Source organism: Leopardus geoffroyi, chromosome X (assembly GCF_018350155.1).
Source record: "Leopardus geoffroyi isolate Oge1 chromosome X, O.geoffroyi_Oge1_pat1.0, whole genome shotgun sequence".
Lineage (NCBI taxonomy): Eukaryota > Metazoa > Chordata > Mammalia > Carnivora > Felidae > Leopardus > Leopardus geoffroyi.
In genome coordinates, this window is record NC_059343.1 from 1,180,263 (window position 1) to 1,207,589 (window position 27,327).

Consider the following 27,327-nt stretch of genomic DNA (forward strand, 5'->3'; position numbering starts at 1 on the left):
GTTGCACTTGCTTTGTGGATGGGAGGTGTTGGGAAATCTTCCCACTATCCCTCTACTCTGAAATATTCTTGCCCCAAGACAGAGAGAGAGAATCTCAGTGGGGCCGGACCCTAAATCATTTTCTCCAGTTCTGTGAGATTTATTCATGGTAAGGGATGGTTGAAATAATTACCTGTGGGCACTAACCTGTCGTCTTGCCATCTTGACTATTTATACTGGTCCATGCTGTGTGATTCAGAGCAATTTGCATGTTGGGTGTTACACTCACTGGCTATTTGGTCAAAATTCCCTTGAGAGGAGGAAATCATGTTTGATATCCAAATCCATCGTGAAGACATAGATTTGTTTCCAACAACTGCCATGACAAAATACCGATGGGGCTCTTTGAGCAGGAGAAATGTATTCTCTCAGTTCTGGAAGCTAGAAATCCGAGGTCGAGCTGTCAGCAGCGAGGGTTCCGTATGGATTCCCTGAAGAACAATCTGTTTGAGGACTCAGTGGTTTCCCAGGAATCTTTGGCCACTCTTGGCTTGTGGATGTATCTCTTCAACCTCTGCCTTGTGTTTTCACATGGTCTTCTTATAAGGACACTAGTCCTATTGGATCCAACCTTGTAGGATATCAACCTAATTACATGCACAAAGATCCTATTTCCAAATAACACCCTCTTTCGAGGCTCTGAGTGCATGTGAATTTTGAGGGGACACTCTACAACCCGGTGTCATGCCCTTGGCTAACATGTCCTCCTTTCCCTGTTTTCTCTCCATATGGGATCTTTCTGGTTCCTGCCAAAGTGGAAACAGACTTGTAGTGTGGGCGTCAGGAAGAAATAACACATCCTTGTTTCCTTTCTCCCGGCTGGGCCACTGACTTGGAAAGTTCTACCCTGATTAGCTCTGGTGAGTTTCTACCCTACAGTTCCTGGGAAATGGGCAGTTAGAAGGGTACAGAGCCCAGGTATAAAATGCTCAGCTGCCTCATCCTTCAGTGGAGACCCCATGCAATGGACGTCTGGTCACCCTCCTCCACCTCAGCTCTGCCAATCCTGAGCTGATGTATTAGTTAGCTATTTCTGTGTAACAAAAGTCCTCCCAAACTTAGCAGCTTAGAACAATACAGATGTACTATTTCACAGTGGCGGTGGGTCAGGATTCTAGGAATGAGTCAGCTGGGTCCTTTTCTTAGGGTCTCAACAAAATGCAATAAAGAATTGGCCGGGGCTGTGTTCTCATCTGAAGATTGAATTTCTCTTCCAGTTCATTCTTGTTGTTGGTGAAGTTCACCTTCTCCTAAGGGGATCCTCTGATTACGTCAGGCCCACCCTGGGTAATCTCCCTCTGATGCAGTCAAAGTTACCTGATTAGTAGCATTGTCCCAAGAGTGACATCCACCATGCTCATGGGTCCAGGTCATACTCCAGGGGAGGGGATTATACAGGGTGTGTGCACCAGGGAATGGAAATCTGGAGACCACCTCAGAATCCTGTGTACCATAGCTCCTTCCCATCCCGTCTGTGCCTCCGAGGTTGCAGTGTGCCTTCCAGAGAGCTCACCTGATGTCTGGCAGGTGCCTCGCCAAACGCCTGGGGTGTCCACATCTACTGAGAAGGGTCCCCTCCCTGCTCTGTAAAGGACGTTGATGGGCTCAAGGTGCAGGCAGCATTGCACAAACCAATTGCATTTTCCTGAAATTGGATCTCTCTGCTTTTTAAGAGGCACATATAAGCCTTGTTTCCAAGGAGGAAGTGTTCTTAAAATATCCTTTAAAACACCCCACAAATACGTGCGGGGCTTAAGAAAGCACATTCCCTCCTGTGACCCTGTCTGGGCTGTCTCAGACATTTTTCTGCTTGCTTGACCACCTGCCTGGTCTGGCCCCTTTGCCCAGAACATTCTCTTCCAAATGATGCCACTATCCTTAATTCTCCCAAGATAAAAGAGTGATAATCAGTCCCCTTGTGTGATGGACACATCAGAAGCCTGAATCTCCTCACCACAGCTTTGCACACTGTATGTGCCTGAGCATCAGATAGCCCCGTGCCCTTGTCTCCAGCCATGTGGCCAGGCTCAAAGGGGCTGGGACAGCAGACGGGGTCCACTCAGGGCTGCCTTGTCTAGGGAGGGATTGGGATTGTACCCCCAGGGACAAAGGGCTACATTACTAAGGGATTTGTAGTTTTATAGGACCTCCCTGATTCCTTGTAACTGAGGTAAGACATCATGTCCAGAACTTTCCATCCCCCGAAACTGAAGCTAGGTCCCCACAAAACACTGAAGCCTGTCCCCAGCAGCATATACTTCCAAGTCTATAGATGTGACTCCTGTAGGGACGCCGTAGACGTGGGATCACACAGGATTCGTCCTTCTGTGTCTGGTTTATGTCCCTCATCACGATGTCCCCAGGGTCCATTTGCATGATCGCAGGTACAGAACGTCCATGCTTCTCAGGGCTGAGCCATATTCCACTGTGTGCCTGGACCACATTCGCTCATCTGCTCATCTGTTGATGGACCCATGGGTTGCGTCCAACGGTGGACAAAGGTTCCCATCTGTCTACATCCCTGGTACCCTTGTTATTTTCCGTTTTTTTCTTGGTTGGTTTGGATATCAGCCACCCTGATGGGTGTGCTGAATCCCATTTTATTCCTCATCGAAAGTTCTTTTCCCCCCTGCCTGGAATCTGCACTGATGAAGGATCTGCAGTGACACCTTCTTCTGTGTCTTCACATGCACTTGACACCTACTGCTGCTGAGGGTACACCTGTCGTCCTGAAATTCACGCGGAACCTCCGGATGGCTCCCAAGTCGAGGACAGGATGTGTGATTTATCAGCATTGGTTTTGTTGTCTGGCTGTGCCCAGGGGACCTGAGTTCTGAGGGTTTGGGGCAACGGCCAGTGCCCCCTGGTGGCCCCACGTGCTCCCCACACTTCCCAGCATGCCTTGCAGGGAAATGCCACCTGAGCCGTCCACACTAAGATCCCGGGGTTTCGATACAACCTGGGCCCCCCTGACCCATTCAGGGGGACAATAGCGAGCGTTTGGGCCCCTTTGAGGATTCGAAAGTGGTGTCTTCACCTGATGAGACCCAGCGGTGGGCAAACAATGCTGGTGAGTTCACGCTGAAATTCTCCCAAATCCAACAAGGCCAGCGTTGGATGCCCTCTCTGGCTGCCACCTGGTTTTGCTGAGGTTAATTATTTTCATGCTCTTTGTAAAGCAGAACAAATTACGGTGAATTTGAGAGCCAGGGGCGGTAACATTAGGTTGGGGTAGGGTTCGTGGAGAGCAGTTACGGAAGCAGGATGGGATCGCCCAAAATGAGAACACCCACCCAATTTTTGCACTGGCTTCTTCCATGACCCGTATGGCAGGACAGTAAATCTGACTCAGTAAATGGACTCAGTCCCCAGTGGGCTCGAACCCAGGGTCATCACAGGAGGGCACAGTGCATGGCATGTTGTGGGGTTTTATAGTGAGTTACAAACTATGCCAGGGAAGGAACTGCGAATCATCTCACAAAATTAATTCTGGTTGTGTCAAAATCAAATCTTTCATAAATGTGCCAGCTTGAATGGTGGCAAACATTCTTTCATCCACCTTTGCCTGTATTTTTAAAGTATATAAATTGAGGGGCGCCTGGGCAGCTCAGTCGGTTGAGCGTTCGACTTCGGCTCAGGTCATGATCTCACGGTTTGTGGGTTCGAGCCCCGCGTCGGGCTCTGTGCTGATGGCTCAGAGCCTGGACCCTGCTTCAGATTCTGTCTCCCTCTCTCTCTCCCCTTTCCCACTCGTGCTCTCTCTCTCTCAAAAATAAACATTAAAAAGTTTTTAAAAATAAGAAAATGTATCAAGTGACTTATTTTTTTATATACTCTTCCCTCCTTATCATTGGTCCTATCTTGAGGCTGGCCTCAAATGCACAATCGTGCATCTTTGAGCTCAGTTTTTTGGAAGAATGGCTTCCTGTTTCCCAAACAATATCGCACCCGTTGCACATTCTCAACATTGGCAGGCAACGCCGGGCTCGTTTGGTTAATGTTGGGAAACCGAACGGAGCCTCCGTCATACGCGGGAGTTTTGTGCGTGGATTTAATCACCCGGACACAATGCCCAGTCGCTGCTCTTAGACCCACGTGTTCACAGACTTTCCAAGGCCATGCGACGAAAGGCAACACAAGCACAGAGAGCCCACAAACTTTGCAAACAGAGAATCTCATGCTCGAGGCTCGGGGAGCCTCTCGGAGAGGCTAGGTTTGCCTCAAGAGGGCTGAGCATTATGTAGCCGACAAGGAGAGTGGGGCTCAGCCATCGGGAGCAGGGATGTGAAGGTTCCTGCAGAGAAGCCACGAGACCCCACCGATCGAGCAACCCGAGAGTCCCTCTCGTTCTCCTGGGGAGCCGGAAACCACACACTCATACAATCACGGTCAACGCGGAGGGAATGTGTTTGCATCCTTAAGACAAACTGCTTGACTTCTACCCATAAACCAGAATGAAGAACCTTTATCCTAAAGCAAATACTCAATCGATTTCAGGCAGTGCCTGTATTTTTCTTTAACATAGTCAGCAGGCCCCGAGTACGTGCCCTGTAGGATCACAAAGGGGCTTCTGAAATATTTCCTCCTATTCCCTGTCTTTCCTGCGGTGATCATTCCCTTGGCTGTGCAACGTTTTTAGTTCGATGTAACATTTAAAAATCTTCAGTTATTATTTCTTTTTGAGAGAGACAGACGGGCCGAAAGAGAGGGAGGCAGAATCCCAGGCAGGCTCAGAACGTCCGCACAGAGCCAGACATGGGGCTCGAACCCAGGACCGTGAGATCCGACTTTGGCTCAGGTCCTGATCTCACAGTTCATGGGTTCGAGCCCCGCGTCGGGCTCTGTGCTGACGGCTCAGAGCCTGGAACCTGCTTCGGATTCTGTGTCTCCCTTTGTCTCTGCCCCTCCCCTGCTCAGGCTTTCTGTTTCTCAAAAATAAATAGACATTTAAAAAAAAAATCTTGAAAGACAACCACTTCTCTCATTAATTCAGCTTCTAAAACTGTTTGCCCAGATAATTTCCTTCATCCCTTTCGTGTGGATTGCTAAAGAGTCAGCGTTTAAGTGGTACTTCGGGCGTGACAAGTAGAGACAAGAGGGGTGGGATCCCCATGTCAGGAGGCCGGATGCAGACGTGTAAACCGTGAGCCCCCGTGCGTCCCTGCTAATGGCAGACGAATCAATCAAACGTGCACAGTTACAAACACTTGGACAGGCGCCCACGGTTGCCCGGGGTTGAGGGCAAGGGGCCGGGGGAGGGGGGAGGGACAGGCGCAGCCCAGCGGGATTTTAAACAAATACTTGATTTTATTTCTTTACTTTTATTTAAATTTTTTTAATGTTTAGTTATTCTTGAGGTGTGGGGAGGAGGGGCAGAGAGAGAGGGAGACATAGAATCTGAAGCAGACTCCAGGCTCTGAGCTGTCAGCACAGAGCCCAACACGGGGCTCGAACCCACAAACTGTGAGATCACGACCTGAGCCGAAGTCGGATGCTTACCCGAGTGACCCCCAGGCACCTCGTAATGTATCAATATCGGCTTATCACTTGTGACAAGGGCACCAAATGATTTTCTAAGTTCCTAGGTCTCCCCCCTCCACAATCTGCTTGGCTGTGGAAGGAGAGAGGTCTGGAGCGAGGATCCTGGTGTATCTGTGATGTCAGCCAGCACACCTGCCCATCCCTGGGTCACCCTTGTGCCCAGGTCACCCAGTGCACCTGCTTGTCCCCATGGAGGACACTGTTGGCAGAGTATTTGGAAACTATCTCTCCTGTGTGCTCAGGTTCTCTGTTAAGTCTGAAAGTCCACCACAAAAGCCTGTGTTCGCTATCCAGAAGAGTAATTCCTGAATTCTGTGAGTGCCACCAAGGGTACGAATGGGGAGCTGCCCTGGGCTGGACTCATGGGCAGAGGGACCTGAGGTCTGAGGAGGAAACAGGTGTGACTAAGGCTGGAGGTGGGGGGCGGGGAGGGCGGCTGAGCACTGAGGAGTAAGTCCTGAGAGCTCAGGTCTGTGTGGGGTGGGGGCAGGGGGGTCTCCCTGGAAAGCAGGCCGGGCTGCAGAGACAGGGGTGCAAGGGTGTCCTGGAGCCAGGCCCCGGAAGGCACAGGTGCACATTCAAGCTCCTTCCTCACTGCCCAGACCCCCCGCCCCTCACCTGTGCAGATGGATGGGAGGTGGAAAACGGGCTGTGTCTGGCACAGCCCTGGGGGCCCGCAGGGCTGTGTGCAGAACCATTCTGAGGCAGCACCCAGCCTGGACGGGAGGCGCTGCACGTGAGAAGCCCCAAGGCGGCCCCCGTGGTGACTCAGCTTCCCCTCCGAAGCCACTCCCTAGGGCCCCTGGGCCCGCTCCACACTGCGACCTCGCACACCAAGCCGCAGGCCGCGGATCATGTGAGTGGCACACCTTGGTCCCTGCAGAATTTCACAGCTAGGAAACAACAGCCCTGTGGCTGGATGAATGACACCCAGGGAGGCTCCCGGGTGGAGACACAGCCACGCCCCATCCCCAAGAGGAAAATGTTCCTAAAGGAGATGTGGATGTTGAGTACAGACACAGAGGGGGCTCTGTGCTGACAGCTCAGAGCCTGGGACCTGCTTTGGATTCTGGGTCTCCCTCTCTCTCTCTGCCCTCCTCTGCTCACTCTCTGTCTCTGTCTCTGTCTCTCTTTAAAATATAAATAAATAAACATTGGGTCGCCTGGATGGCTCAGTCGGTTAAGTGTCTGACTTCAATAAATAAACAAACGTTGCTTCGCCTGGATGGCTCAGTTGGTTAAGCGTCCGACTTCAATAAACAAACAAACGTTGGTTCGCCTGGACGGCTCAGTCGGTTAAGCATCTGACTTCAATAAACAAACAAACGTAGGGTCACCTGGATGGGTCAGTCGGTTTAACGTCCAACTTCAATAAATAAACAAACGTTGGTTCACCTGGATGGCTCAGTTGGTTAAGCGTCCGACTTCAATAAACAAACAAACGTTGGTTCGCCTGGACGGCTCAGTCGGTTAAGCGTCTGACTTCAATAAACAAACAAACGTTGGTTCGCCTGGATGGCTCAGTCGGTTAAGCGTCTGACTTCAATAAACAAACAAACGTAGGGTCACCTGGATGGGTCAGTCGGTTTAACGTCCAACTTCAATAAATAAACAAACGTTGGTTCACCTGGATGGCTCGGTTAAGCGTCCGACTTCAATAAACAAACGTTGGTTCGCCTGGACGGCTCAGTCGGTTAAGTGTCTGACTTCAATAACAAACAAACGTTGGTTCGCCTGGATGGCTCAGTCGGTTAAGCGTCTGACTTCAGCCCAGGTCATGATCTCTCAGTTTGTGAGTTCGAGCCCCGTGTCGGGCTCTGTGCTGACAGCTCGGAGTGTGGAGTCTGCTTCAGGATTCTGTGTCTCCCTCTCTCTCTTCCCCTCCCCTGCTCACGCTCTGTGTCTCTCTTTCTCAAAAATAAATAAATAAACATTAAAAAAACCTTCCACTGTCTGATTTTGGCATTCATTTGTGGGTCTTGGCTGCACTATTTTTTTTCACTGTGTTGTTTTTCTATTTTGCACATTCCTTTTACATATATTAATTGAAGTTGTTAAAAAAAAAGATGTGTGTCTTCTCCACCATGTGTCTATTTAATCATGTAATTATGTCTGTATGGCTTTGTGGATATTTACCTAATTCTTTGGGTTACTATGCAGTCTGCTGTGATTTATTGTGTGGTTCACGTTGCTATAGATTTGTGGGTTTCCTGCTCTGGTCCTCGACCATCAGCCTTGTCTCCAAGAAACCCTAGCCCCTTTTATTGGGGGAAGTGTGTTGTTTTTAAAGTTCTTTAAAAATGTGTAATATTAGGGTTCCTGGGTGGCTCAGTTGGTTGAGACTCCAACTCTTCAGCTCAGCTCAGGTGTTGAACTCACAGTCGTGAGTTTGAGCCCCGTGTTGGGCTCTGTGCTGGGCGTGGACCCTACTTAAAAAAAATCTTAAAGTTAATTATTGAATTTCTTATTTCTGCCCCCCCCCTTTTTTAAATTGTAATTTTGAAGTAATTGCAAATTCTCAGGAAGTTGGAAAGATCAAACTGAGAAGTCCCATGGGCCCTCTCAGCCAGTTTCTCTAACGATTAAGATTATGTAAAAATAACACACTTTTTTTTCTTTTTCCTTTTTTCTTTTTTGGTCCTACTGTCTGCTCATCCTGTGTACTTTCTCATCCCCAGCATTTTACAGCAAGCTTGAATTTAATTAATTAAGTGATTGAAACACTAAGAATTTGTGGTTTTGAAGTCTGGGTCCAGAACGGCTTTATCTGAATGACTGCAGGTTTTTTGTTTATGTTGCCTGGGTTTTGTTTTGTTTTGCTTTGCTTTTTTCTTAGTTGAGTGTGGTACCTGCTTTTTCTGCAGTGACTGGTTTTCTGTGTACTTGTTTCTTTTTCAGACGAGCTGGTTGACTTCCTTCTTGGTGTGGCTGTGGGAATCCTTCCTGCTGGGACAAAGCCAGTGTGGTGCAGACAGAAGTGATGTTTCTTGTTCCCTTTTAAAGTGAGGGTTTGGGGGGCACCTGGGTGGCTCAGTTGCTTAAGAGTCCTTCAGCTCAGATCACGATCTCCCATTTCGTGAGTTCGAGCCTCGCATCGGGCTCTGTGCTGACAGCTCGGAGCCTGGAGCCCGCTTCGGATTCTGTGTCTCCCTCTTTCTGCCCCTCCCCTGCTCATGCTCTATTGTCTCTGTCTGTGTCTCTCTCTTTCTCAAATATAAATAAACATTTAAAAAATTTAAAGTGAGGGTTTGGCCCTTGGGGGTCCCAGGCGTATTTTGGGGAGGGTTTCCTATGAGCTGCTCACATTTGCACCGAGATTAAGGAAAACAGACGCTCACCTTTGCTCGTCCTCCAACACCCTCAGGGAAACGTCCAGAGACTGGTTTGTTATAACCATTCTTGGTTTCACCTTCAGATTATTCCTTGGTTTCCAGCCAGCTCAGTGCTTTAGGGGGATAACTTTTTTTTTTAACTTTGAGCATTTTATTATTATTGTTATTTTTTATTTTATAGAGAGAGCGTGAGCAGTAGAGGGAGACAGAGAGAGAATCTTAACCAGGATCCCAGCTCAAGATGGAGCTCGATGGGGGCTCGATCTCATGACCCTGGGATCATGACCTGAGCTGAAATCAAGAGTCAGATGCGCAACTGACTGAGCCACCCATCTGCCTCTGTTCTTTAGGGGGGATGTTTTTACCTATCAAGACCCAGCCAATGACCGCCATTACTGATGAATATGCCACCAGCCGGCCTTGAATGATTCTGCATCCGTGTGAGGCAATGGACTTAGTCTGTGAAAGCTCACACCTTTACAACAAGGTGGAGGGATCCCATTCCTTGGTATTGACCCAAATGAGCTAAAAATGTATGTCCACAGTGGAACCTGTGACTTCAGATTCCACATGCGGGGCGCCTGGGTAGCTCAGTCGGTTAAGCATCCAACCTCAGCTCAGGTCATGATCTGGCTGACCTATCTCATTAGCATATGGCCCTCCAGGTCCTTCCCTGTTGATGAAAATGGGTTTCCTTCCTTTTCAGGACTGAGTAACGTTCCGTTGTGTGTACGTATGGATTGGGGGTTTCAGTGGACGTTCCAGAGCTTAGAAGCCCTTGAGATCCCACTGGAGTGAGGCCCGAGCTATAATCGAGCACAGGTGCCGATCTGCAGCAAATCTTTCTGGAAGCTTGTCTCATCCTGTATTATCTTCCAACTCTCCGGCCCCACTGCCTGTTGCCTCCCCTGCAAAAGGCAAACGACACGGTGAAGAAAGATATGTAAAATGCACGGATTTAGAGTCAGGACGCGAGTTTCTGGAGAAGCAGGTAGGAAGCATGGACACAGCCACCATGTCTGCTGGCCTCCTGGTGGAGAGAACACAGCCGTGACGTGAACCACACACAAAGCCACGCAGCTGGTCCCCAGCACACGCACAGTGGCCTCAGCGACAATCCCAGGACCCAAGTCAGAATTCAGAATCTGATATGGTGCCACATCTCGTCCCCTGGCAAGTGAGAAACAGTGTCTTGCTGAGACAGGAGGGGTAGGGGGTGGCTTCCGATGAGGGTGTGTATGTGCCAGGGAGGACGGTGGGAGTCTAATGCAAGTGGGTCATTATCACGGGGGGAGGTGAGGACCGCGGTGGGAGTGGGGAGGGCCGGGGATACAACCAGGACAGCAGGGACCATGACAAAAGCCTGTGGCATGACAATTACAGCCTAGCTGTGTCAGCTCTGCCCTCTTCCTGCATTCGGCTGCCACGTTTTCTGACCTCAATCATCTCCATTAGGTCCTAAGCACCGCGTGGGTGTTTGGGGGCAAATAATCTGCCCTGTCTCCCATCAAACAATGGAGGGCTTTGGGGGAACAGAAAGGACGAAAATAACAGGAATATATCTTCGTACAAATGAGACAAAGCAAGATTTCACAGCAAAAAGAGCTATATTTCACAAAGAAAGCCGTTCTATCCTTACCCAAGATCCCTATGTAAAACTTGACTTTGCTGAATGAATGAATGAATGAATGAATCTGGATAGATGGAACAAGAGTTTAAATAAAAGTGGTATTCCAAATTCCGGGAGGAAAATGAGCCTCAAAATTTTCAGTCACCAACGCGGAATAACACAGCACCAGGGTCAAAAAAAAAAAAGTCAGGATGGAAATATGGACCGGAAATCTGCGTCCTAACTAGAGAAAAGAGAAAACGTGTAGACAGCAGTTGGAACGTTCACGTGGAAGCCAGGAGGAAATCAGGAGCTGACTGGGTGGGGAGCTGGTATGAAATGGAATTAGGTGTTGGTGTGTGAACTCACCCAAAGCAGGAAGAGTGCATCTACCCAGAATGCTGTGTGCTGCTTTGCCTTTGACGTATATACATACCTGCACCTGCTCATAAATATGTATTGAAGGCCCATCCTGTACTACATGTTGTTCTAGGGTCCAGAGGCAGGTGCATGAATAAAGATGACCATATCAGGGGCGCTTGGGGGGCTCAGTCGGTCGGGCATCCGACTTCAGCTCAAGTCATGATCTCGTGGTTCATGAGTTCAAGCCCCGCATTGGGCTCTGTGCTGACAGCTCAGAGCCTGGAGCTGCTTCAGATTCTGTGTCTCCCTCTCTCTCTGCCTCTCCCCCTGATCACACTCTGTCTCTCTCTCTCTGTCTCAAAAATAAATAAATGTAAAAAAAATTTTTTTAAAAGACTGTAGAACAAAATAAATAAAATAAAAAAAATAACAAAATGAAGTAAAATAAAATTAAATGAAGTTAAATTAAATTAAATTAAATTAAATTAAATTAAAATTAAATAGGGACGCCTGGGTGGCTCAGTCAGTTAAGCAGCTGACTTCGGCTGGGGTCATGATCTCACGGTTCGTGGGTTCAAGCCCCACGTCAGGCTCTGTGCTGACAGCTCAGAGCCTGGAGCTGCTTCGGATACTGTGTCTCCCTCTGTCTCTGCCCTCCCGCATCTCAAAAATAAATAAACATTAAAAAAAAGATGATCATATCAGCCACCTCGTTGGGGAGGCCAACATGGAAACACGCATCTTGAACGTGTTTTCAGAAAAATGCCCGTGAATGGCTTCTCTTCTGCAGGCATGGAGGACAGAGGACACAGGAACCACCTTGGGCAGTACTGGAATGCTCCAAGGTGTTGGTGGCACAGATGACAGAGGTAGTGAGTGAGGTGGTGGCAGCCTCACATGTGTTGACCTGGGTGCGGAGTCTGTCATTCATGAGAAGAAATTGGTGATGCGCATGAGGGAGATGTGCAGGTCTCTACTTGGAGGCAGTCAGGGGGATGGAAGGGCCGTCGGCCAAGATCAGGAACACAGCACAGAAGGTAGATTTGGAGGAGACGATCTTCTCAAGGTGAACTGTGGAAATGGGAGCATAAGATGTGTCTGCTGTGGCCAGGGGAAGACACAAAAGGGTCAGCTGGTTTCATACGCCGCGGGTTGCGAGCTTAACGTGGGCACCTAGGGCTTGGGAGGTGATGGCCATAGGATCGGACCCAGGAGCCGGGGTCCAGAATGTCAGGCGGCGATCAAGAAAGAGCGTGCCAGTGCCTAAAATGTTCAAAACGTAGGGTCCCCCCATGACTCAGCCTTTCCACTGCTAAGGATATGCCCCATCCCCCACCCCAAATGAGAAACAGGTATTGAAATAAAACCAGCACACCCCTGGTCGCAGCCGGATGCTTCACAGGAGCCGAAAGGCGGAATCAACCCAAATGTTCTCGGGTGGACGAGACAGAAGCAGAACGTGCTCCATCCCTACAGTGGAATGTTACTCACGCAGGAAAAGGAATGCCACTGTGGCACAGGCCAAGCATGGCAGACCTTGGAAGCATTTCAACGTGGCATTAAGTGAAAGACGGGACACACAGAAGACCGTGCATGGTATGGTCCTGTGTCTACACAATACCTAGAATAAGTAAGTGCACACAGAGGGCAAGGCAGTACTGATCTCCAAGGGGAGGAGGGGGAGGGTTGCGGAGGGATGCGTGACAGATACAGGCTTCAATTTTTGCACCTGATGCAAATTTCACGCCTAGGTAGAAAGAAAGAAGTAGACAAGAATTGGTAACCGTGGAAGGCACAGACCGTGCTTTAAAGGGAGGATCGCCCACACCCCCAGGGGGTGAAAAAGACGACGCGTTCTTTCTGTTTCCGGGATGGCGACATGATTCTAGAAACGATGGAACCTGACCACGTGTATCACTAAGGAAGAGTGCATTTGGGTGACGCAGCCATCCGCCCCAGTGACGGAGAGCTGACGCTTCTCTGGGGTTGAGGAGTGAGTACCACCACCGTGAGGTTTGGCTTCCTTGGTCCTACAAGTGATTTAGCTCCAGAGAAATAGGGTCTGAATGTCGTGGGAGCACAGATGACGACATGATTCCCCTCAGAGGCTCGGAGGGAGCGTGCTACACGCGTGTGTTGGGCAGCCATTGTTGGTGGCCCTCGGTTGGGGACACAACACCTTATCTGTGTTTGCACGTCCACAGCACGTCCATGCGTTTGCACGGATGTCTCCTCTCTGTGGGTCTTTAACTCTGTCTCTTCTCTTCTTGTAAGGACGCCAGTCACATTGGACTTGGGCCCTCCCCAGTGATCTCATCTTGACGCCATTATAGGCAAACACCCTGTGTCTAAATAGGGCCCCATTCACAGGACCTGGGGGTTAGGCCTTCAACATCATTTTGGAAAGAGAGACACCCCAGGGCAGGGCAGGACGCATGTGAAGAATGTGGACAGGTGGCGAGTGGAGGAAAGGCATGGACGGAGTCAGCCCGTGGGAGGAGATACAGATCCGCATCGGATGCTTGAGGCAACGAAGGCCAGAGGAAGCTCGTGCCGGATGGACAACGTGGGGCCCGTGACAGGCCAACCCCATCTGGCTTCTTGTTTCCTGGTGCATAAAGAGTCCCTCCTGTCGTGGAAACACCCGGTGTCTCTCTGCCCTGTGGCTCACAAGGATTTATTGTGGTTTTCAGCCAGCTCGCTTAATGGCCTCTGAACATCTGCTAGGAATCACAATGCAAGTCTGGAGTCGTTATTCAAACCGGCAGGACTATTAACTATTAACCTTTTTCCTCTTTCCCCTTCCTGGTCCCCAGCATGTCAGGTCCTCAGTAGCTGAGAACGCACCTGAGGAACATTAACTATTATCATGGAAGTTTCCCAGTGAAGGTTAAGCCCAGGCATCAAGAATGCTGGTAATAAAACACAACACATGCACAAACACATCTCCAAGACCTTTCAGAATAACTACTGACATATCAGCTGAGTTAAAGGGAAAAAAATACTGATCATCAGGGAAATACAAATCAAACCCACAATGAAATACCACCTCACACCTGTCAGAATGGCTCACGTTAACAACTCGGGCAACAACAGATGTTGGCGAGGATGCGGAGAGAGAGGATCTCGTTTGCATTGTTGGTTGCAATGCAAGCTGGTGCAGCCAGTCTGGAAAACAGTCTGGAGGTTCCACAGAAAACTAAAAATAGAACTACCCTACGACCCAGCAATTGCACTACTAGACATTTATCCATGGGATGCAGGTGTGCTGTTTCGAAGGGACACATGCACCCCCATGTTTATAGCAGCACTATCGACAATAGCCAAAGTATGGAAAGAGCCCAAATGTCCATCGATGGATGAATGGATAAAGATGATGTGGTATATATATACAATGGAGTATTAGTCGGCCATGAAAAAGAATGAAATCTTGCCATTTGCACCTATGTGGATGGAGCTAGAGTCTATTATGCTAAGAGAAATAGATCAGTGAGTCATATGTGGAATTTAAGAAATGAAACAGATGAACAGAAAAAAAAGAGACAGAGGAAATCAAGAAACAGACTCTTAACTACAGAGAACAAACTGATGGTTACCAGAGGGAGGTGGATGGGGGGAAGGGGTAAAATAGGTGATGGGGATTAAGGAGTGCACTTGTGATCAGCGCAGGGTGGGTGGGTGAGTGTTGAATCACTACATTGTACACCCGAAACTGATGTTACAGTACATGCTAACTAACTGAAATTTAATTAAGAACTTAAAAAAAATAAGAATGAAAAATGTTATCTGAGTGTCCCAGGTAGACCAGAAGTCAAGTCCCGACTTTCGCCTGATGGCTGAATTTCCATTATTGCGCACGGAAACAGTGGCCTCCGGAGACCCCTATCCACTGGCACGTTTACCTATGAGCGCGTCACGTTGTAACTGACCTTTTAACGAGCCAGGACCCATCACTCTCAGATTGGGGTTTACCACGTATGCAGATTACGGGAACTGGTGGGTTTAGCATTGAGTAGAACTCTTTTTAAAAAATAAAAGTCTGCTTTTTATGAAAGGGAGGGACAACGCATTTCACGGATGTGGGTCGTCACTCTCTGTGTGTTGTACCTGGGAGAGCGGACAGACACAAAGGGTGCGGGGCATTGTGGGGACCGTGCAGAAAAGGGGTGGCTGTGCAGGGACATAGCTTCCTGGGATTCGTACAGTAGTCAAGGGCCAGGCATTCACGACCGGAGCATCCCATTCCTGACCGGAAGTCAGAGGGTCTACAAATGGTCTCCGGAGCCTCCCCCACTCTCACGGGTCAGGTCGAATGGTGGCCCCCCGAAAAAACACACATCCACATTCTGACCCTGTGGAACCTGGGAATGGGGTCTTACTTGGGAACATGGCCTTTGCAGATGGGAATAAGTGACGGATCTGAGATGAGCTCATCCTGGATGCCCCTAAATCCAATGGCAGGTGTCCTGTTTATGAATTTTCCACATTTTTCAGCTTTGGTGCCACAGCCCAAAGCCCGCAGTGAGTCCTCCTGGCCACCAGAGGGGGATATGCGGACAGGATTTGCTCCCTCTCAGGAGAATTTAAGCTTATTTCCCTATTATCCATAAATGTTTTGCTATTACGTCCACTTCTTCTTTGCCTTTAGGTTTAGAATGAGTGTGTTTGCTGCTATTTCAAAGGAGTGCAGGGTGGGGGGGGGGGGTTCATATATGTGCTTTCTCTTTTCCCCTCCAAAAAGTCCTTCCTCCCCCAAAGCATCAGCTTCCACAGGATCTAATGGGTGCTCCCTAATTACATGTGGTGCACTTTCAGGCAGGGCAGGGCCAGTGAGATCCAGGAAGGGCAGGACCCCTGAGATCCAAGAGGGGCAGGGCCACTGGGATCCAGGAGGGGCAGGACCCCTGAGATCTAGGAGGAGCAGGACCCCTGATATCCAGGTGGGGTACGAACACAGATCCAGGCAGGGCAGGGCAGGGCCACTGAGATCCAGGCAGGGCAGGACCACTGAGGTCCAGGCAGGGCAGGGCCGCTGAGATCCAGGCAGGGAAGGGCCGCTGAGATCCAGGCAGGTCCGAGATGCTGAGATCCAGGAGGGACAGGACCACGGAGATCCAGGCGGGGAAGGGCCACTTAGATCCAGGCAGGGCAGGGCCACTGAGATCCAGGCAGGGCAGGACCACTGAGGTCCAGGCAGGGCAGGGCCGCTGAGATCCAGGCAGGGAAGGGCCGCTGAGATCCAGGCAGGTCCGAGATGCTGAGATCCAGGAGGGACAGGACCACGGAGATCCAGGCGGGGAAGGGCCACTTAGATCCAGGCAGGGCAGGACCACTGAGATCCAGGCAGGGCAGGGCCGCTGAGATCCAGGAGGGGCAGGACCACTGAGATCCAGGCAGGGTCAATTAGATCCAGGTAGGGCTGGTAACATCCAGGCAGGGCTGTGGTCCCTCCAGAGCCTCCAGGGGAGGGCCCTTCCTGCCTCTTCCAGCTTCTGGGGCTCCAGGCATCTCTGGACTTTTGGTCGCATCCCTCCCATCTCTGACTCCACCTTCACGTGGCTTCTCTGCTGTGTCTGTCTCCTCTTGTGTCTCTTACAAGGACACCTGTCATTGGATTCAGGGTCCCCCTCATCCAGACGAGCTCATTTCAGATCCTTCACTCACTCACATCTCCAAACGCCATATTCCCCAGTGAGACCCATTCCCAGGTTCCTCAGGGCCAGGATCTGGATCCGTGTGTTTTGGGGCCACCATTTGACCCACTACGATGCTAAATATGTGTTGCCACTTCTTTGACATGGGCACTGGGCACTCACAGCGGGCTCCGGCCATATTGCCAGAGCACCCTCGAGGGCCCTTAGCGTCGGAGGGATCCCCTGGATCACGCAGAGTCCCAGAGGGCCCGGGAGGGGTCCATGGCGGGAGTGGGCTTGGGCAGGTGACTGTCTCCACCTGTCCAGGATGCTCTCCTCATTTGAACGAAGAGGAAAGATGTGGTGTCGGGCAAAATGCTTCCAACAGACTCTTCTGGTTTTCCTGTCTTCATGTTTTCGTCCACTTCATGTGTCCTGTCCTCATCCGTGGTCTCTGCTCAGCTGTGCTGGTCTTTGCTGCCTGACTCCAGAACCCTGCCTCGGTTTCCTACCTGCTCCGTGGGACTCGTAAGACCCTCCCCTCGGTGAATTGTTGACCAAATGTGTGTTTATCCCCTGGCACGTGACAAATAGTAGGAGAGATGGACAAGATAGAAATTCTATGCCTGGTTAAAGAAGCTCACAGCCAGGAGGGGGTCATGCAGTTCGTTTGTCAGTTTCCAGTCAATGGGATCGAAATCATTTTGGATGTTTCATTCATATTAGGTGTTCGTATTCCAAGGTTTTTGTCAGCTTGTGAATTCACAGTGGTCTCATTTCCCTGCACTAGACAAGTATGAAAGAAATAGCTTTATAGGATTTGAGTTTTTCAAAACAATGTTTACCTTTTTTAAAAATTGATTTATGTATTTTGAGAGACAGGGAGAGAGCAAGGGAGACGGGCAGAGAGAGAGGGAGAGAGAGGATCCCAAGCAGGCTCTATTGTGTCAGCACAGAGCCCAATGCGGGGTTCGAACTCACGAAATCATGAGATCGTGACCTGAGCCGAAACCAAGAGTCAGATGTTTAAACTGACTGAGTCACTCAGGCATGCCCATGATTTGACTTTTTTTTTTGACAGTGGAGCCCAAAAATAATTAGAAATGGAGACTGACATCAGTGACTTTCTCCTGGCCATTGCATGTATAGTGATTTGGGACATATCCTAAGGCATAACGTAGTATCACGAGCAAAATCCTATGTCGAGATGAATCACATAGCAGTTACGGATATTTTCCACCCAAGACTCAGAGGACTGAGAATAAACTTGTACTTTGAAAAACATTTTTTAATGTTTATTAATTTTTGAGAGAGACAGAGCACGAGCAGGGGAGGGGCAGAGAGAGAGGGAGACACGGAATCTGAAGCGGGCTCCAGGCTGCGAGCTGTCAGTGCAGAGCCTGATGCAGGGGTTGAGGTCACAAACTGTGAGATCATGACCTGAGCCGAAGTCAGATGCTTAACCGACTGAGCCCCCCAGGTACCCCAAGAATATGCTTGGGCTGGAAGACAGAATAGTATGAGCTCAAAACTGAGGTTGTGTGTTTGTCTCTGTTGGGGAGAACATTTATTTGATCCTGAATCATCACCGTGGATGTCTGTTCCTCCCAAAGGGAATTCGGAAGCCAAAGGTTTACCAGGCATCACCCGGGGACTTCTCCCTGCTCTCCCCACCCCCTATCTTCACGGTTGGTTCATTTCCATCAGAAACAAGCCAAGTGGAAAATGCCTTCCCTTCCGTTGCCTTCACCGGAGATGTGTCACGACCCGAGGCTGACATTTCCAGCTTGACTCAAGGATGTGGGGAAGAAAGGAAAGGATGAATCATTCTGTCCTGGGAGAGTGAGCTCTTGACTTCGGATCTGACCATGGGAGACAGAGGAAGTGGACGTTTGCTGAGACCCGAGACATCCCCTCTGAGCAAATTCAATCCTTCAATCCTTCTCGGGGAAAAACCACCACGCAGGCAACAGCCACTAAAGTAAAGGAAAGGATGGGGTGCCTGGGGGGGCTCAGTTGGTTAACCATCTGACTTTAGCTCAGGTCATGATCTCACAGTTCATGAGTTTGAGCCCTGCATCGGGCTCTGTGCTGATGGCTCAGACCCTGGAGTCTGCTTCCGATTCTGTGTCTCCCTCTCTCTCTCCTCCTCCCCGGCTCACGCTCTGTCTCTCTCTTAAAAATAAATAAACGTTAAAAAAATTACAAAATGAAGCAAAGCACGGACTTTACAGCACGAACTCAGTAAACGACGTTCTAAGTGACAAACACAGATAAGGGGAAAGGGTTAGGTTTTCCGGGAGACGTGACTTTTATAGCAGCTTTGAAACTGCACATCCGGGGGGGGGGCACTCTGTTCTGGACCACCCACCCCTTGCACGTGTCTGTCACTGGGGTGCAGAAAAGAGGTCGGACCCAAATACCTTGTCTTCAGTCTCTAAATTTGTGTGAACGCGGATATGGCACCAGCAACACTGACAGCTACAATTACCAGTTTTCCGCAGCCCCGGTGTCTTGCCTTATTTTTTGCTTCTTGGAAACAAGAAATAGGCGTGCATAAATTAACCCGAGGAGAGATCGCAACCCATAATTAGGCACGTTCGCTGTGAAAAGTATGGGGTTGGTAGCATGAGTCACAGAATATCCAATTTTCTCTTGATCGCGCACGGAAAATACATCGCATTTGAGTTCCTCTTCTGTGAGTCATAATGACAACCAAACCTACCAAGAAATAAATAGATGAAAAACAACACCAACAAACAAAAAAACGAAACAAAAACAAAAACAAAAACACCCCGGAACCGAAACAGCAGGTGTGAGCCACAGCATGCACCTGAAATTCCTAAAATGAGCCTCACGTCGTCACGTGCATTATTTTTGTGATGTAGTGACCGACGCTATTGGAATGTTCCTGCAAATTGAAAGTCGTTTGCTGCGGTTTCTAAATAGAATTTTTAATGATTCTTCTGAGGCGCTCACAAATTCTGTGGACGGATTTCTCCCGGCCCCAAGCTCTGAATCATATCAGTAGCTCAAGGGACCCTAGAAGGCTTCAGAGAACCTACTTGAGAATTAATTCTCTGTGCTCGAGCATTTTTTATGCAGAGGCGGGTCGTTCCAAATTTCGTCACGGAAATTTGGAATTTTTCTAAAATTTGGCGCATAAATTTTTTCTAAATTTTCTAAATTTTTCTAAATTTTTCTAAATTTTGGTAGTGCAAGCTTTGTTTTGTTTTTTCCCCCTGGAATTCTCCCTTTCATTCTGCATTTGAGATGTATTTGCTTAGACCACTGCAAATCCCACTGGTTTTCATCAGTAGTGAACCAGTTTAAAGTCACTTTTGGGTACGTGCACATTTATCTTTCTTTCTCTTGTCCTTTCCAGTGGTTTATGTGAAACAAAATATTCGCCCCAGAAAACGAAGTCTCTGCTACGTGGCACACGCTCCTGAAAAATATTGAGAACCTCTTGTGGCACACACAGCGTTCTAACAGGTGCACTCAGAAACAATGGATGCCATAAGTGAGATCTTTCAGCTGGTGGGGCGCATCGGTGGGCAGACACAGAAAATACATACACGCGCGTGTGTACGAAATACGCGTGTCACTGCATGTGCGATGAAAGTCAAACAGGATGAAGAATTAAAAGTGATAAAGAGCCCAGGACAAGGCGACATGTGAACATAGACCAGGGAGAGCAGAAGTAGTCAGTGAAGCTTATTTGTGGGCATTATAAGTTCCAGCAGAGGGAACAGTCAGTGCAAAGGCCCTGAGGGAGATTGCAATCCCTGAACAGCAAGGGGGTCCATGTGTCTGAAATGCACAGGACAATATAAATGCTGGTGGAATTGGAGGTCAGGCAGGTGGACTGGGTCCATACCACCCAGGCCCCTGTAGGCTTTGGGAACAAGCCTGGATTTTATGTTAAAAAAAAATATTTTCTTGCTTCCTGAGATTTACGTTTCTCTTTATAAATTTCTCAGTCTAGTGCTTCATTCATTATATAAAAACTAAATTCATTCCAAAAAGGTCAGTCCCCCTCTGCTTCCAATGAGAGTAACTTTTGTCATATCCCCAAAGTTTTGAAATGGTGATCGACTTATTGTCTTGTGTTGATTTCCTTTTTTTCCATTACCCAAAGCCATTTATTTAATTTTATTATTATTATTTTTTTAAGTTTACTTATTTATTCTGACAGAGAGACAGAGAGAGTGAGTAGGGGAGGGGCACAGAGAGAAGGAGAGAGAGAGGATCCCAAGAAGGGCCCACACTGTCAATGCAGAGTGCGATGCGGGGCTCGAACTCATGAGCTGTGACATCGTGACCTGAGCCAAAAGCAAGAGTCAGACACTGAACTGGCTGAGCCACCCAGGCGTCCTTCCCCAAACCCACTTAAAAGAGAGTTTTAAAATTCCAGTCCCTTGGTAGTTTTGTTTGTTAATATCTTGTGTTCAAATTCTAACTTCATGACATTATGGCTAAAACACTGTTTGGGTTAATGCTGTTTTCCTTTTGAGCTAACATAGGGCTTAAAAAACCTTAATGTGTATTTTACGGATGTGGGTTTGATTATGCAGCCATTAGATTTTCCTTCTACTATGTAATTTATACCCGTAATATCCTTATTCTCTCCTTGTCTTCTTAAATCTGTCATGGGTAAGTGTCTTAATGTGGGTTCTATTTCTGGCCACAGGGGAGATTAGGTGATTCAACCCAACACGTCGGCTGAAACAAATTGAAGGTGCTAGATGAGTCTGTCCGTAAAACGTTTTATTGAAAGCACCACAGGGGCGCCTGGGTGGCTCAGTCGGTTAAGCGTCCAACTTCGGCTCAGGTCACGAATTTGTGGTTTGTGAGTTCGAGCCCCGCGTGCTTCCTTGCTATCCCATCAGTGTGGTGATGCTTTTTAAAATTTTTAATGTTTATTTAGTTTTCAGAGAGAGGTCGGGGGGGGGGGGTGGGGGGGAGGGCAGAGAGAGCAGGAGACACAGAATCCGAAGCAGGCTCCAGGCTCTAAGCTGTCAGCACAGAGCCCGAACTGGTCAAAATTCAAAGTGAATGCTATTCTTGAAATGTCCTCTCACATTTCCTGGGCGAGAGGACAAAGGTTTTTATGTCCTTGTCCAGGCGGGGAAACTCCTCGGACATCTTTCCTGCACATAGATGCAATTCTTTTTAAAAAAAAATTTTTTTTTCAACGTTTATTTATTTTTGGGACAGAGAGAGACAGAGCATGAACGGGGGAGGGGCAGAGAGAGGGAGACACAGAATCGGAAACAGGCTCCAGGCTCTGAGCCATCAGCCCAGAGCCCGACGCGGGGCTCGAACTCACGGACCGCGAGATCGTGACCTGGCTGAAGTCGGACGCCCAACCGACTGCACCACCCAGGCGCCCCCATAGATGCAATTCTGAAGGTATATATCAGCAGTTTTCAAAGGGAAACTTGGCGGGGGGGGGAGGGGGAACCTTGAGTCAAAAGTATTTTCATAATAATATCGAGATGTGATTTATCCTTTTTGCTCTCTTATGAGCGTCCAGCAGACTTTTGTTATTTATTGGAGAAGCATAGTGGGGGTAACACAGCAGATTGAAAGCAACTATATTCTACTGGGCATTAAAGACATTTGCCAAAATGTAAAAGAATGCTATCTTTGTCACTAATAGTATCACATGAGTGAGACTGGAATACTTACATCATTTATGTCATATTATGCACGAATAGAATATATTCATCGTATAAGACTAAAATATTCTTAATACACTAAGAATATAAGAGAGTCATCATATAGTAAGAACACATTATTTGTGTTAACATGTAACTGCTTTATGATCATTGCTTTTTAAAAAAGAATTTAAAGTTTATTTATTTATTTATTTATTTATTTATTTATTTTTAAATGAGCAGATACTTTTTAAAATTTTTTAATGTTGATTTATTTTTGACAGAGAGAGAGAGAGAGAGAGCGAGCATGAGAGGGGGAGGGGCAGACAGAGAGGGAGACACAGAATGCGAAGTAGGCTCCAGGCTCTGAGCCATCAGCCCAGAGCCCTATGCGGGGCTCGAACTCACGGACCGCGAGATCGTGACCTGGCTGAAGTCGGACGCTTAACTGACTGAGCCACCCAGGCGCCCCTAGCCTTTTGTTTTTTATTTTATTTTTATTTTTTTTTTTAATTTTTTTTTTCAACGTTTATTTATTTTTGGGACAGAGAGAGACAGAGCATGAACGGGGGAGGGGCAGAGAGAGAGGGAGACACAGAATCGGAAACAGGCTCCAGGCTCCGAGCCATCAGCACAGAGCCCGACGCGGGGCTCGAACTCACGGACCGCGAGATCGTGACCTGAGCCGAAGTCGGACGCTTAACCGACGGCGCCACCCAGGCAGGCCCCTCTAGTCCACTCTTATACTGAGTCAGTGTCTCTTCAACCCCTTAGTGTTAGGACCCCTTTACATACTAAGTAATGATTGAGGGAACCCGAATTTTGTCTATGTGATTTATACTAATCATAGTGAGAATAAAACTGAGAAGATTGGGGTACTCCTGGCTGGCTCAGTCAGGAGAGCACGCGACTCTTCAGATCGGGATCGTAAGCTTGAGCCCCATGTTGGATGTGGAGATTACTTTAAAATAAAATCTTTTTTAAAAAGGTGAGAAGATTGTTACATATCTATTGACTGACGTGTTTTAAAGCAATTATCAGGGGCACCTGGGTGGCTCAGTCAGTTAAGCGTCCGACTTCAGCTTAGGTCATGATCTCATGGTTCGTGGGTTTGAGCCCAAGTCGGGCTCTGTGCTGGCAGCTCGGAGCCTGGAGCTTGCTTCGGATTCTGTGTCTCCCTCTTTCTCTGTCCCTCCCCCACTCATGCTGTCTCTCTCTCTCTCTCTCTCTCTCTCTCAAAAATGAATAAACATTGATGGGGTGCCTGAGTGGCTCAGTTGGTTGGGCGTCCGACTTCGGCTCAGGTCATGATCTCTTGGTTTGTGAGTTCGAGCCCTGCGTTGGGCTCTGTGCTGACAGCTCAAGCCTGGAGCTGGCTTCAGATTCTGTGTTTCCCCCTCTCTGCCCCTCCCCCACTCATGCTCTGTCTCTGTGTCAAAAGTAAATAAACATTAAAAAAATTTTTTTAAATAGGGGGGACAAGAGACAAACATGAACTCCACATCTAGGAGTCTGTGGAAGAGAAGCCATGACACTAAGCTAGTGAGGCAAAGGGAGGTTCCTGAGAATTTCTAACTGTCCATCTGCCCTCTTGCAGATTAGTGGCAGAAATTCACACTACCTACCCAGTACTCCTCTCCCCAAATCCCATGCTCTGGATTTAGTTTAAAATGTTCCTGAATTGATAGTGTCCTTAGGCACAGTGACAAAATTTGAAACATCAAATACACAATAACTTCCATAGGAAAGGGCCCTAATCATTCAGAATGAATGACATCATTATATCATACATTCAGCCTGAGCTTCAATCTCTATGGGGTTGAAGCAAATAAAATATCTTCTCTGGAGGAATATTCTTTCTTCCTAGACACAAGGAGCGTGAGTGGTTCAAATGTAAAGATGACTAAATCCATAAGCACTTATGTCACTGGGACATGGAACAAACACAGGAACAAAGACTTCAGAGGTCTGAATGACCAGATACAGATGGCAGTGTCACCAACCCAAAGAAAGAAAAGCAAGCTTGATTGGAAAAAGACCAAATCGAGCTCCTAGAAATGAAAAAATACAAACAGTGATATTTGAACCTCAGTGGGTGGGGTTAAAAGTGGATAAGACATAACTGAAGAGAGAATTAGCGAATTGGAGGGCTCCACTATCCAGAAGCCAGCAAGGAGGGACGTAGAAATGAAACAGGGGAAAGAGATATGAAGAGGTGTGGAAGGTACAAAAAGAGCTGAGAAATGTTAGAAAGACAGGAGAGAGGAAACATCAAGAGACTTGAAGAGTTGATGGCTGAGAATCAACCATCCAGAATCCAGAATCCCAAGGGCAGCAACCCACATGTACAGGAAATAACATCAGTCCCAAGAAGAACACAAATACACACACACACACACACACACACGCCATATGAAATTTCAGGACAACAAAGACCAAAAAAAAAAAAAAAAAAAAAAAAACACCTATCTTAAAAGCAGCCAGAGAATAAAAGAAATTTACTTTCAAAGACTTGATGGTTAAGGCTTACAACAGACATTTATTAAGCAGTGGAAACCAGAAATATAAAAACGAAAATAAAAGAATTGATATAATGAAAGGAAACAGACCTCAGAGAAAATAGATTCCCAACGTGGAGGTGGAAATCAATACAGTTGCAAAAACAATACCCTAAGAACATTTTCATGAGTAGACCATCATCCCTAAGAACTTTTGCATGAGTAGACCATCATCCATAAGAACATTTTCATGAGCAGACCATCATCCCTAAGAACGTTTGCATGAGTGGATCATCATCCCTAAGAACATTTTCATGGGTGGACCATCATCCTTAAGAACATTTTCATGCACGGCCCATCAACCCTAAGAACATTTGCATGAGTGGACCATCATCCCTATGAACGTTTGCATGAGTAGACCATCATCCTTAAGAACATTTTCAGGAGCAGACCATTATCCCTAAGAACATTTTCATGAGCAGACCATCATCCCTAAGAACATTTGCATGAGTGGCTCATCATCCCTAAGAACGTTTTCATGGGTGGACCATCACAGAAAGAAAACATAAAGAATATGCATTAAGAAAACCATAATTAACCCGAGTTGGAAGCTGCAGAAATATAAGCAGTGAGGAAATCAGAAAATGGCAAACATATAAGCAAACCTATATAAACAGTGAATGCATAACACAGTAATACTCAGGTCTTGTGGGGGTGGAACATTGGGTGATAAAATGGTCTGAAATTAGCGCTAACCAAAGAAAACTTTCTACGGAAAAAGATTGAAAGTAATTTTTGGAGTGTGCAAACTTTATACAAGGGATGTCATGCTTCATATTATCTCATGTGTTAAGTGTTGATAAAATTGATATATCCTACCTGAGGGGTCACATAAAATGTGATCTTTTATGCCTGCATAGCCCCAACTTGATGCAGACTCTGCTGGGATACTTGTGGATTGAAATGTGGAGGGCGTCTATTTAATGGATATCATCTACACAGAAATAGAAATGCCAGCAGGAGCCATGCACTAAGGGGTCATCCCTCAGAACCTTGAATGGACAGGACACCCTGGTCACCAGTCATTCTGCTGTACCTGGCATGCACACACACACACACACACACACACACACACACAGAGATGAGACAGAGACAGAGACAGAGACTCAGGCAGAGTCAACTTTTCGTTGACCTAGAGATTGACTTGTTAAACCCAGCATATTTTATTTGCTTTCAGATTGACAGCAGGTTACCAATCAACGCCGAAAGTCACCAGATGGACACGTCACTGTATATGATAAAGGGGACATTTTGGTTTCAAAGAATGGGACTGTGGAAGTGAATGATAGGATCCTACCTGTCACATCAGAGAATTCTACATGACAGCTTCTTTCCTTAAGTCCTTCTTCTTGGGATGAAATGTTCTATTCTGAGTCCTCCCTCTGTTGGCTCACTCACTGGTTAGTTTATTAAAAGAATTAATAGCGACGAGAGAACAATATAACAGATCCACCCTTATATATGACATGCTTATAACTCAATTACTTTTTAAAAAAATCTACATTATGCTTTTTTTTTAACTTGGGAGATACAGTCTGAATATCTGTCCAACCTCAGTTTGTAACACCAACTGTATGCAACTCACATGGCCATCTGAGCAGGGAACACAAGAACCCTCATGTCACAATAGCAGGTGCTCAGACACGTGGAACCAAGTTCAAGTCTTGAGTCTCAGCATTTAACAAGGGGAAACTTTTGGGAGCAATTATGCACATTCCTTGAATCACTTTCAGTCACCCAGGATAATCGTCTCTGAAAAGATAAGAAATGTTCAACTTCCTTCTTTGGAAATTTAATTTTAAAGCACAATCGAGAACTTCTGTTGAACAAAGCATTTCTCAGCAGTATCTGAGAAATAGTATCTTTCCCATGGTGATTTTCACATGAATTCACATCGTCCTGTTTCATGTAAATGAATACCTTTCTGGTTAAATCATTGGGGAAGAATATGAACTGATGGAATCATACATAAAAGAGGAGGACTCCTGAATTGGATTTGCTTTCACTTCTTTGGACAATAATAGTTAAGTCACCACTACTTTGTATATTCAACCAATATTTACTGGATACTGACACCATGTCAGCCAAGAAGACCAGAAAGACAGGTAATATCTTTCTCTCTCACCTCCTGCCATTGGCCTGTGGTCCTTAGTGGATGCCCAGTGGTGCTCAAAAAAAGTTAGCAGTTGAATCACAATTCCACTCGTTACAAAATCCAGAGCAGAGGCTCTGGGAGAAGCATTCTGATATCTGCCTTAAACTGTGTTTATTCGGCACATTCCGGCCCCCAAAGAACTTCTCCCTCTCTACTTTATCCCAGGAAGACAGTGGTCTGACCGATGTTCCCCTTTGGGCTGTGGAGCATCCTCAGTGGCCTGGCAACAACGAAAAGCGATGATAGAACCTCCTTGTGAGACAGCGTCTAAGTGGCCTGTTGACAAATTGGTCTGGTCTGAGCATCCTAACTGATTTTCAGTGCAGTTTCAGTTCCTTGGGAATAAATTAATGAAAACTGAACGGAATGTTGTCTTTTTTCTCTCCTTTAACTTCCCTTCAACAAGTATTGGTTTTTCTCTGCGGGAACTTAGT

General features: G+C 47.4%; 1 protein-coding gene across 4 annotated transcripts in view; it reads right to left on the reverse strand.

Moving 5' to 3' along the window:
- DHRSX (dehydrogenase/reductase X-linked) overlaps window positions 1-27,327 on the reverse strand; it is a 227,781-nt gene that overhangs the window by 22,129 nt on the left and 178,325 nt on the right. Inside the window, exon 7 of one of the 4 annotated variants that reach the window (XM_045471942.1) lies at window positions 13,668-13,731. The exons of the other annotated variants lie outside the window; for them this stretch is intronic. Coding sequence (XP_045327898.1) covers window positions 13,705-13,731 — 27 coding nt within the window. The 3' untranslated portion in view covers window positions 13,668-13,704. Of the gene's footprint in view, window positions 1-13,667; window positions 13,732-27,327 lie in introns of those variants that run through there. 4 annotated transcript variants of the gene reach the window in all.